Here is a 12,873-nt window from a genome sequence, read left to right on the forward strand (position 1 = left end):
AATTAATATTGCAAAAATATCAACTCAACTTTACTTAAGTGTGTAAAAGTGAAATATAATTAGGCTATATAGTCAAAAAAGAAACACAAATAAAAAACAAGTAACGTCTTTAATTGAATAAAATTATTTTTAACGAAAGATCTTTTAACTAGTAAAAAATAAAGGGAAAGTTACCAATCTATCCATTTTAACCAACAAAATTAACAAAACAATCTTGAACTTTTGAATTTACAAAAATAGTCGTTTGACTTCTTTTCAATGTTAACTTGCCAATAAATCCAACTAATCAGAGTAGGGCACGTGTCCCCCACTGCGTTGTAGATCTGCTGCATCAATTTTGTCACGCCAGTTGAATTGGCTGCGCAATAATGCAGATAAATTGGTAAGGGGTGCCATATATTTACAGTGCTAGTTCTGCATAATTAGTATGATAACTTAGTTTTCCAGGTTCTCAATGTGCAATGCAAATATGTATTAGGATAAGTATCAAACAAGAGCTAGACAAAGATTTCTCAATATGAGGTGCCAAAGGAAGCAACTGTTCCTTATTTAGTTCAACATATGATTTCTTTTTCTTATGCAATAAGTACACAAGACTTCATATAAATGCGAGACTAGTTTTGTAGCCAAACTCATTTGTTGGAAAAGTAAAGGTTATATTACGCAAAACAACAAGAGCTGCGACAGATTGCTCAGAATTATGAAAAGAAAAGTGAATATAGAAATACATTTACAATCCGCCATCATTCAAAGCTCTTTCAGGATTTAAGGGATCGACCTCTTAATTAAGCCCCAGTTGCGTAAATGCATTTACACATGTGCCACGATTCCTATTCTGCGTTCTCTTCTTGTTTGTAGGCTTGTAGCACTGCAGTTGTTAAATGGGTGCTAAATGCCTATATTGTAAACTGATCTGCTGCTGCTAACCAATGGTCCACGATAATGCCATTCCCATTAGTGTCTCTCAAGCCCTTGGTTCTAATCCCCCCCCCCCCCCCCCCATGATTTTTATTAAGTAAATTTGAAATGCAACATACATTCTTGAGCCACTTTATAGGTTGTGGCTGTTAATTATGTTAAACTGTTGCATGTGAACTAAGTGTATCAAAAGTTAAAATATATAGTAAATTCTTGTCTTTATCATATGATAACTAGGCCAGTATTTTATTTTACCAGATGCTGATATTTAACTTCTGCATCATCGAATGCTATTTATAGAAATTGAAGTGATCAGTGTTGGAATTATTTAATCAAGAAATAAAAAATAATTAGGAGTCAATTTTGGTTTAATATAAAAGTCAACTGTGTAAATAGAAAAGTCAAAGTAGAATAGATTTAGCGAAGGCTGTGTCTGTTAGGCTTAGTTGTGTCCGTTAGATTGTTAAGCGGTTAAATAACGGCCATAGGAAGGGCATAAAATACCCCTCATGTACTGACAATTTCATAGGTTAATAATATACTTGTATGTGTGCTTTGTGCCTTTTTTCCCTACTGAGAGACGCAGCACATTCATGTGCATACTCATCCCAAATCATAATAATAATCTTGTTCATCCAAAATCATGATCTCATAATGGAGTAAATGATCCGGGAAACAATCACATGTTTGTTTCCATGGTGTCAAAGCTGGGAGAAACACATCTGCTTTGACATCATGAAAGTGAAACCTTGGTTGTCTATATGATAGTGTGATACCTTTTTTTTATGAGAATGGTATGGCTTGACTGTTCTAGTTTGCAAAGAATATATGTTCAGGAGTAAGTTTTCAAATAATTTTTATCACTATACAATGTATTGAAGTAAACATTCAGCCAACTAAACTATATACAACACACAAAAATATATGATTTTATTTCCAAACAACAGAGCATGGAAGCTTTCATACATGTAAATACACACGGTCTAAATAATATACATGACACGCGACGACAATCTTACCAACTTTCCATTTTTTAAGATGATAAAATAGACAACAATGAAGTAACAAATCTAGAGTATTCCATATTGTTTGCATTTTTCCTATAGATACCACCAGATAATTTAAACAACTTACAAACTTTCATTTAGTTTAACTAGTTTGTATATATATATATTATATGCATGTCACCCTGTATATAGCCTGATCCGGGAGGTGATTTGTCGGCGACATATGTGGCAAAGACTTAATCGTGATCCACATTCTTTACAAGCCTGTTCCATCATTTATATTAATAAATAATAAATAATGACAAACAAAACTACAATCAGCAACTTTGTAACCATGCACGCTTAGTTACTGATGATTATAGTGATAATAAAACGGTCTTTGTGCCACTTCAGATTAGTGGGCATAAGGCCACAACATGAATTGTGACATTTTTTAACGTAACTTTTGTGTCACCCATTATATTAGGTGACAAGAGGTTTTCTATATTATCTTGAGCAAACACAGTAACAGAAACTTAATAAGAGGTATGTGACTCACCATGTGTCCACATCCGAAGGCCATATCCTTTTCATTTGTTAGACAGATTGGGCAAGTCTTCATTAAATCAGAGAAAAAAAAGAGTCAAGTCTAATAAAACATATATATCTGGAAAAAAACTATTCTCTGAGGTCAAACTTATTGAATTCAAAAGGGAGGTGAGTTTTGTAAAAATAAATAAATAAATAAAGATTACCTAGTTAGAAAATGCTTCACAAAACTAATGATTATGGTATTCTTTTTTCCTAACGTTTAGAATAATTTCATATCATTTTTGAAGTAATAAGTATTTTGACCTCCAAAGTTAATGCAAGTACTATTGTAGTATTGATTGAAGTGATAGAACCTTATTCTCATCATCTCGTGTTGGTGATTGTTCATTTACAGAAGAACTTTGAGTGCGGCTTCTTAGACGAGGAGGTCGCCGTGGAATTATTCTCTTTGCATTCCCAGTCATGCGCCTTAGTTTGCCAATTGAAACATTAAAAGAATCACTCAAGATTAATCATATTTTCTGAAAGTGTACCAGAAATGAAGTATTCCTTCTATTTATAACTATCATGTTTATCTTCTCGGTTCCGCCCCTATAAATTTGAGAAAAAGGAGGAAAAGCTAAATGCATAACAAATTTGATGGTAGACATACCCAAGTAAGCCAAGTTCACCGACTGCTGTATATTGTATTGGAATCTCCATAAGAGCAGCGAGTGCGAAAGCTGCTTCTTTGTGACTTGGGCTTAGATCTTTGGACATGATACTAGTAAAATTAACAAACTGCAATTAACAATGCCAAAGTTATGTGAGTTTGTCTTTTGATATCAAAACTACTAATATCATCTTCAAACTAACAAGAATGGCTCAACCTTCTAGGAAAATCCTGATAACAAACCCTCTAAAAATAAAAATTGGGATTGACAAACTTTCAAGAAGATTCTAAAAAGCTCGAAAATGAAAAGAGTTTTATGAAAGTGAGGGATGAGTTTGTACCTGAAAGTTATCAAATCCACGAGTCGGAATCTTGTCATCGAACTTTTTCATGTCTTCCCAAGGACCATCACCAACACCAACTAGAATGATTACTAGAGGATACAAACTGAAAAGGTTGAACTTTATGTTTCTAATGCTTGATTATGAAACAGGGTAACTAGAACATTAAAATAATAGTTTACAAATCTATTTCATAATTAAATATTTGAAATATAATTGGAGGCTAGTGAAAAGAATCACTCAGCAAGTTGAACCATGATTCAATCCAGAAGTAAGAAAGTTAATTTAAAAGGAATGGACCACTATTACTTTACACAAAGATAAAGTTGATTGTCATATGAAGAAATACCTTGCTTCAACTATTGAGCTAATTGTTTTATGCTCTTGTAAACTGAGTTCCCCATCACTTGTATTTATGCTTCTTGTAACCTTCAACAAGAAGAACCTCCATCACTACAACATCATACAATGCACAAAGTTGCATTTGCAGTAGAATATCATAGTGAAAAACTAAAACCTTAATTCTAGGGTGGTTGTAAGGGGATTAAAAGGTTTGAGAGTATAATATTTTCCCTAAAAAAATGGAATGGGTTGCACTTCATGTTGGAAACACACTTGCTATATGATTTCTTTTTATTTTATTTTATTATTTTTTTTAAGTTAGAGACAGGGATAGCGATCCTTAATTTACCAACCTGGCCATCTGCTATGATGACTAGTATATGAAATTGGCCTCCACTTTTTTCTACTATATCTATGGCAGCATCCACAACCGGCGCGTATGATGTTGGCCCTTCAAACAAAAATTTGTGCTGTTAGTTCATTCTCCATGCCTAGTCTGCTTTCCTTTAAGAACAGAAACATATGAAATATACCAGCCAACTGCACGTTTGCAACAACCCTCTTATAGCAAGATAAGACTTCTTCAAATCCATGACAAGGGGAACCATCATCATGAAAGCTAAACACTTCTTGATCATGTGTTGTTGCTAGGAAAATCATAAGCACAATTATATAACATTTCAAAATTGTGTTTATGGGCTGAAAACCTACCATCACCAAATCCAAAACAAGGAATCAAATTGTCATCATCAAAAGGAGCAAGAGTTTCTCCGATAATCGATATGGCCTTCTCATACGGATTTGGAGAGTCTCCAATGGCATGAAGACTGCGATTATTGAACGAAACTTTACCTATCACAGACAAAACTCTGGCTTTAGATTTCTTAGCTCTAGTAAACACACTAATTGTGGTAAAATTAGTGCAACGGGAGCATGGAGCAAGCTTGCTAAATTAGAGTTTTATCACGATAACAAACCTGTCCATTCGTTACTCTTGGTGAAATCTATTCCAAGGATAAGGTTAGATGACTCCAGCCCAGATTCTCTTAGTGCCTTTGTAACCTGCAAAACAAAAACCAAAACCAAAACCATTATCTCTCTATACATAATTAGCAATAAAAATTAGCAACTTTTCAGTGGCATTCACATCACACGCGATCAAGAAACTTTTGCTGTATGCTTTATTAAAAGAATAGTTTCTATTTTGAAAGGGTTGCATCACAAATTTAGTTGGTTCTCCGAAATTAGCTCGATTGTTGGTTGGGGATATGGATTTTAAACCAATACAGCCTCTTAAACTACAACTTCTATGTAACTGACTAATTGTACACCCTAATCAATCTCTACCAAAAAGAGAGATATATAATAAGATTGATTTGCTAGTGCACTCGATTATATGCTAGATCCGTTACCTTTAACCTAACCATGAAAACTTATAACTTTATGAGTTTTTTGTTTTATTTGATTCATGTTTCATAGAATCATGCATTTGTGTGACCTTGATTATATCTTTATTGAATGAATTGTCCTAAGAGTTCCTAAGAAGCATAGAGCTTCAATGATGCTCAAAATCACAATAGCCTTAATCGAGAGTGTTCTACTCCACAACTCCAAACTGATAACTGATATCAATGTTTTTTACGATGTATTCATTTTGTTTTTAAGTATATCTATAAACACCAAAATTTGAGGGTAGCACATTGGAACTTGTTATGAATATCAAAGGGCCAGAGCATAAAGATATACTAAACTTAATGTGGGAGAAGTGTATTGGAAAGGTATTAGAGAAGTTTAGTGTAAAGGACGTCAAAACTAGAATTACGTCCTTGGGAAGGCACTTAAAGCTCACAAGAAATGGATACCAAAGATGGATAAAGACAAGAATAATATGGCCAAAGTTCCACTTGTGTTGGCAATTGAAATTTTTATGTAGGTTAAGATACACACGATTAGCCCTGCTTGCGGTGCGCACATATGATGTATATATGTGTGAACCCTCAGGTGGGCAAAAGTGAAATTGCACTAATTTTGACGTTATTTTACTAATCTCGTGAAAATAACGTTAAAAGTGACGGACGGTTAATCAGGCATCATGTAGTGGCGTTGATAGCTGAAATATAAGGGTACATGCATCGATCAGCTGGTGTCCCGATGATTGAGTGCTATGTGCCTTATGTCCAAGGCTTGATGCAAAACTACTATCGAGCCGGGGGTCTCACCGGAAGCAGCCTCTCTATCCCTATGGGGTAGAGGTAAGGCTGCCTACATCTTACCCTCCTCAGACCCTACCATAGCTTTGCTATTGGTGGGATATACTGAGTACGATGATGATGATGATGATGATGTTAAGATACACACGAGATCAAACATAATTCAATGTAGGGTAAGCATTTAGAAGATTCGTGCCTACTCTCAGAGGACATCTTTCGGATAAGCCAAGTATTTGGTATTCGATCTACTTGAAATCACCTCCTAGTGCATTGTGTTTAACAAGCATATATGTCATCTTCTAAAGTTACACAAATGAAGATTTGGGTATTTTGTTTAGATCCAAGTAAGAGCACAATGGGTATGCACTCACAATGGTAGTAGTTGCAACTAGCTATAAATGTAAACTACTAAGAGTCACTTTAAACCATAGTGGTAGAGTGCATGACTACTAGAAAATTATTTAAACAATTTATATTGGTTAAAGAACTTCCTTGACGAGTTAGACAACATCACCAATATCGTTATTCTCTATTTTAGTGACCGGAGTGCAACTCATATTGTAAAGTTTTGATGTTTAATTAGAGACAACATCACCAATATCGTTATTCTCTATTTTAGTGACCGGAGTGCAACTCATATTGTAAAGTTTTGATGTTTAATTAGAATGGAATAAATTCAGTTCAGGTTTCATTAAATTCATGATTTGATAAGTTATATAGTATGTTGTTCATGGAAATGGTCATTGGTATTAAAAATCTAGGAAATGTGTTTGCCAAGGTAACAAGAGAGATGCTGAATCTTTTCGTAGCTGTAACTTGCCTTAAAGATTTATGATAAGACAAAGCAACTTGCCTTCTAGATGGGTTTACTCATTTTACATGGTTGGCACAATTGAACTGATATGCTCGCAATTGTTGAACCAGTGTGGGATTTATCCTTAGGGAACACCTTGTTGAGTACCTTGATACCATTATAGTGCGATCGTGGAAACTCCCATTAAGTAGCAAGCATGTGTAAGAAAGTGCCTATGCAGAGTTCCCTAAGCTAGGGATTGGAGAACTAGAATTATGGGCTCGACCCCTTTGGGATTTTATAATCCGATATCTATAAACACGACTCCTAAATAGTGTAAATCTAAATTAACGGTTATCCATAGAGAGATAGATAAGCACGAATGACGTATATTTTTACTTTAAACAAACCATGTTGAACTTTATCATTATTCCTACGCTTTATGAGTTACAAGCACCCAAGCATCGTGGCTGGGATCATGCTGGTTAGCTAGTAGGAATCAAGGGGATGTAGGTTTCATGTTCTCAAATGATCCTGGATAACTTGCTGAATCGTGAATGTACTTTCAAACGGGGGTTGCGGCGTAGCTTGTTGCCTGTTTGCCTGCCACTTTATTGTAATCGTTTTGATTTTAATGATAAATTAAGGACATTTTTAAGTATATTGCTTTTACACGAAATCAATAATCTGATAAGGAAGAAAGTTTCTATCAAAGATCGAGACGTTCTTTTCTATGAAACCTGAATGAATTCGATGATTGAAATCAGACCAAATGGTTTCTTTATATAGGTGTTGAACCATTACAAAGGTTGGGTTGAAACATCACAACATTTCATAAACAACTATGACGGATGGGGTGTAACCATTATAGTTACGTCAGTATGAAAGAACCTTAGAAACTGCATCCAGTAGCAACTCTATTTCTACGTACAGAAGCTCTAAGATCCCACCGAAGTATAAGATTGTATCTTATCTGTTACCTAGCTAGTTTAGCTAGCGACAAACAAAAGTTGCTACTGAAGGAACTAAATTTGCTACCGTAGAACAAAGTTGCTAGCATCCTTTAGCAGTTGTCGACCTACAATAAGCAAGTTTCTACCTTTTAATAGCCACTCGTTACCTATTCCTATTAACTTTGAACATCATTTTCCATGTAACAGACTCACCTAGCTAAGAGCCCACAAGGGACCAATCCCTTTACCATGATAGGATGCTACCCTGGACCCGCCTGGGGGGGGGGGGGGGGGGATTCTCCATGAAACCCCCTCATGGAATTTCAGCCATAAAGGTTCTTTAGTACCGAAGCGATAATATTGGAAAAGTGTATACTATGCAATTTCTAACTCAAATCAATATTTAGAATTTCTTATTTGTTTTACAAGTAAACCCCACTTACACAAAAGAGCTTAATGACACTAAAATTATCTATAGTGAAAACGCTCATCACAGAGTTCTCCTATGGCAAATCAGGATAATAATCCTTGGGATTTAACATAATTTGTTGTCTAGGCAGTTATAATTCTTAATCAGTCTGTAACCAAAAGGAGAGATATTAAGATAATTCTTAGTCAGTCTGTAACCAAAAGGAGATATTAAGTGAAAACGCTCATGTTTCTTGTTTTGTTTTATTTTTCTGTTGCGTGATTGGTTATCATGTGTTTCATGCCTTTGTCCCTAATAAAGGCCTACATGATCAAGAAACTCTTTCTTGTAGTTCCGACCTATTAGAATATCTAATTCATTTTTTATTTTTATTTTTAAACAGTGGTTTAAGTGGCATTAGAAAATCGAACATCACCTAGATCTAATTCATTTTAATAACCCTGCACTGGATATTTATTATATCACAAAACTACACATATATAAGTTGTTAATGGAGAATGAACCTGTTCAAGGGATGAATAATTGTCTGGGATGTATTCATACTTGTTTGAGTAGCCAGCTTTTCTTGACTTTGAAGAACCAAAACTTGGAACTTTCAGATTAAAAGATGTCATTCCCGGTTGCGATGATAACCTGTTTACTGGTGTTTTATTCCTGGCACCACAAATCAAAGACAGAAGATTGCCCATAATCTCATTTTTGTGTAAATTCTTTCTACCAAAGCACCCCTCTCTACGGCCTTTTATCATTGATTGATTCTTTGCTACTTTCTTGGTAGTTATGCAAAATCCATAGCGAATTTAATGGCTTACTTATTCGTTAAGTTATTCCATGTTGTAGATGGTCATTCATCACTTTAACTTTTTCTTTAGTGGAAGAATATGAATATATTTATTTACAGTTGAGATTTATACAATATTTCTAGCGTATGCACTCAGGAAGCATATATTCTGTTCTTGAACTTTAATTAAAGCCTTATCACTTTGATTGCACCGAAATTTCCACCGGCTTTCCTATATGATAATGATGATGATTATGTCTAATCTCCTTTTTAGCTAGATAATTACAGGAAAAGTAGTCAAGAATATAATGTACTATGATGACACACAGATATACTCCGAAGTTGGACACCAATATATAGGATACAGATGAAGGAATTTCTTTTAAAATCAATGCAATAAATGGTTTTCATCCATGAGCCCATGTATGCAGGAGTAACTAAATGGTGCAAAAACTATTTACACGTCACTACAACATAGGCTGAGAGATATTTATCAACTAAACTTTTAAATGAGTAATGGTTTTCATCCATGAGCCCATGTATGCAGGAGTAACTAACTAGTGCAAAAACTATTTACACGTCACTGCAACATAGACTGAGAGATATTTATCAACTAAACTTTTAAATGAGTATAATGGTTTAACTAAAATAAAATATTATATATTAACTTTTTTATTTTTATAAAAATTATGAGTGAATGGTTTGATTGGTTAGAACTTTGAAATAAGCATGACCTCACACCCAGCCCCTAACGCTTGTCATTGCCTTGGCACTCCTACCACTTTGACGCCCCCTTCTTTGGATGTAATGGCGTTTGGCGCTGAATAGAGATAACGTGGGATGGCCGGGTGGCACTCCCACACACATGGGTTGATTATATTTTTATTGTAAAATTTTGGATTTGGTTATTAAGTAAACACTTAATGATTTAGAACGTCTTTTGATTATGCCATTCTTTAATAAAAAATAAAATGAAAGATGTTTTGAGTGCCACAAGGAGTCATCTCAAAATTTTCCATCCCAATTTATCTCAAATATCATATTAGTATCACATAAGTTTTTTTCCGTTTTTTAGGTTTTTTACATTTTGTTAGACTACTTTATTGGTGACCCAATTTATGAGTAGATTTGCCATATGAAATAAATAAAAATGAAAGCAATTCTTTTTCAAAAATATCACAACCAGATTGCCAATCCAAGTCCTTGCCACATCTCAAATAAATAGGGATTGATACTTCATTTTCTTCTTATTTTTCTTTTGAGATAATTCATTTCATATACAGTTTGGTTTTTATTTAATAACTTATAGTATTTATTTTTTTAAAATTTTAAAAACAATTCTTCTTTATTTTTTTAATGAATATTTTGATATCAACTTTATTAAAAACGGAACACTTTCATGAATATATTTTGTTTAATATGAGTACGTAAGATTTTTTTTTGATAAAACTTATTTGCGTTATTAGGTTCGAAATGAAACTTAATTATTTAGTTTTTTTTAAATGATATTGTTCAAAAAGTAAATATTTTTATTATTTATAAACATTGTATAGAATAAATTAAAACATAAATCATATTTATGTAATAAAAAAATTAGTTTGGGTTAAGTTGTATATGAGCATGAAAAGTTGGGTTGTATATGTAGAATAGAGATAAATTAGTTGTTCTTATTATAAAAGGTTGGATTTGATTTGGTTATAAATAAAGTTAGTTAAAAACAACACGGTGTCATCTTATTTTGTCCAAGTTTTTCCCATTTTGTTTAATTTTTTAAAATACAAAAAAAGTAAATGTTTTTAAATTAAATTAGTATGAAACAATATGTAAAACCAAAAATAAATGATCAATAAATTTAGGAATTAAATAACAACAAAATTACAATAAAAATATAATTATTTATTTAAATGGTTTAACTACCTAGTTAAAAGTAATTAATAAGTTAAACACATTAAAATAAATAACTTAAAAGGTATAAAAGCATTAAAAGTAGTGTCGAGTAGTACTAAGAATTTAATTTAAAAAAAGTATTAAAAATAGTAATGAACTCGGTTAAATCCCGTGTTACATACGGACAGAAAATGTATAAAACTTCATATATATATATATATATTTATATGTGTGTGTGTGTTTGTGTTGTGTGTGAATATGCGAGCGCGAATGTGTGTTATATACAATTTAACGAATTTAAACGTCAGATAATCTAGCATTATTATTATTATTATAATGCAGCACATTGTTATTTTAATTAAAAGAACCTAACATACAAAGAAAAATAGAGAAAATTAACAATTTAAAACATAATTCTAAGTTATGTCACATATTTCTAACTTATACCATGAAACAAAAAAGACATATTAGTTAAAATTTCATCATCTACTGAAGCCATATGTTATAAATTACGAAGTGTAAACATGTAGATGTTGTAACATAAGTTGTGTGGTATAAAAAACTATTTTTATTTAAATTACAAAACATTTAAGTACACAACATAAAATATACTAAAAATATGAATATAACAATGAGATATAATTACAATTTTTATTAAACCGGGCGTTTAATAAAGCAACAATATAATCCAAACCTCATGACTTAAACCACCATTTCAATTCAAACATTCAGTCCAAACGTTCATAAATAATTTCCCAAAATAAAAAAAAAAATAAAATAACAAAGTCTCAAATTTATAAAAATAACAATGAAAACAATTAAGTGTCTTTATTACTCAATAAATGATGATTATAACAATTTATTTTAAAACTTTTTTCAACTTAGGAGTTAATGTTTAAAATTAATGTTCAAATTAACATGTAGATATATAAATGAAAAATTGATTAGTTAGAAGCGTATGTAGACATGCTAGTTGAATGTCATGTGAAAACCTTGTATTACTTTAATAGTATAGTAAGATAAGATTGGATCCATTATGTGAAATATATTTTTAGGGTGATTTTTTTTTATTTAAAAGGACGTAGAATGTTGAGGCCATAAATATGTGAACATATTTAGTCAATTAGTGATATATAGAAAGTTAAATAATCTTTTTAAATTAAATATTTAGGGTGATTTTTCTTATCAACACTTATATCATATTTATTTAATAAAAACACAATTTGATTAATTTTGGGTTAATTTTACACAACTTTTATTTCTTGAATGGTGATATTTTTATTACACACAAACATCAAATGTATTGTTTGGAGATGGTTTAAAACTAAAATGATGAAGATATGCAAAATGCATGTATTCAGTAATTAATGTTACACTTAATTTCGCTTTTTTGATTGAGGGTTGGCTGGTGTAAGTTGTGAACTATGATTTCTCGTTTTTGTTAGATCGTGACTTTAAGTTTCAAATTAAATTTAACGGTTGAATGCTATTGGCTAACGTCATATATACCGTTGAGCCATTAAATGTTAGTCGCGCACATGGTAGCTAACTTAAGTTAAATTGGTGCACATATTACAACAAGCTTAGCATATCCTCAGCTGCTATGGCATGACTAACATTTAACGGCTTAACTAAAATGATGAAGATATGCAAAATGCATGTATTCAGTAATTCATGTTACACTTAATTTTGCTTTTTTGATTGAGGTTTGGCTAGTGTAAGTTGTGAACTATGATTTCCATTTTTTAGGCTTTTTACATTTTGTTAGACTACTTTATTGGTGATCCAATTTATGAGTAGATTTGCCATATAAAATAAATAAAAATGAAAGTAATTCTTTTCCAAAAATATCACAACCAGGTTACCAATCCAAGTCCTTGCCACATCTCAAATAAATAGTGATTGATACTTCATTTTCTTCTTATTTTTCTTTTGAGATAATTCATTTCATATACAATTTGGTTTTTATTAATAACTTATAGTATTTATTTTTTTTAGTTTTAAAAACAATTCTTGTTTATTTTTTTA

General features: G+C 32.1%; 1 protein-coding gene across 1 annotated transcript; it reads right to left on the minus strand.

Annotated features, from left to right (window-relative positions):
* Nucleotides 1–2,087: 2,087 nt before the first annotated feature.
* LOC143604121 (E3 ubiquitin-protein ligase RGLG4-like) lies at nucleotides 2,088–8,961 on the minus strand. Its single transcript, XM_077080699.1, has 11 exons — nucleotides 8,681–8,961; nucleotides 4,769–4,853; nucleotides 4,503–4,643; nucleotides 4,325–4,438; nucleotides 4,145–4,242; nucleotides 3,799–3,878; nucleotides 3,450–3,555; nucleotides 3,109–3,236; nucleotides 2,810–2,924; nucleotides 2,464–2,520; nucleotides 2,088–2,189 (listed from the first exon to the last, which is right to left on the minus strand). Exons 1-11 carry the CDS (start codon nucleotides 8,924–8,926, stop codon nucleotides 2,103–2,105), a joined length of 1,257 nt encoding a protein of 418 aa, XP_076936814.1. The 5' UTR covers nucleotides 8,927–8,961; the 3' UTR covers nucleotides 2,088–2,102.
* Nucleotides 8,962–12,873: the final 3,912 nt, after the last annotated feature.

Source organism: Bidens hawaiensis, unplaced genomic scaffold (assembly GCF_021521415.1).
Source record: "Bidens hawaiensis isolate Kalapana, Puna unplaced genomic scaffold, B.hawaiensis_p1.1 tig00063986_1, whole genome shotgun sequence".
In the NCBI taxonomy this organism is placed as follows: domain Eukaryota; kingdom Viridiplantae; phylum Streptophyta; class Magnoliopsida; order Asterales; family Asteraceae; genus Bidens; species Bidens hawaiensis.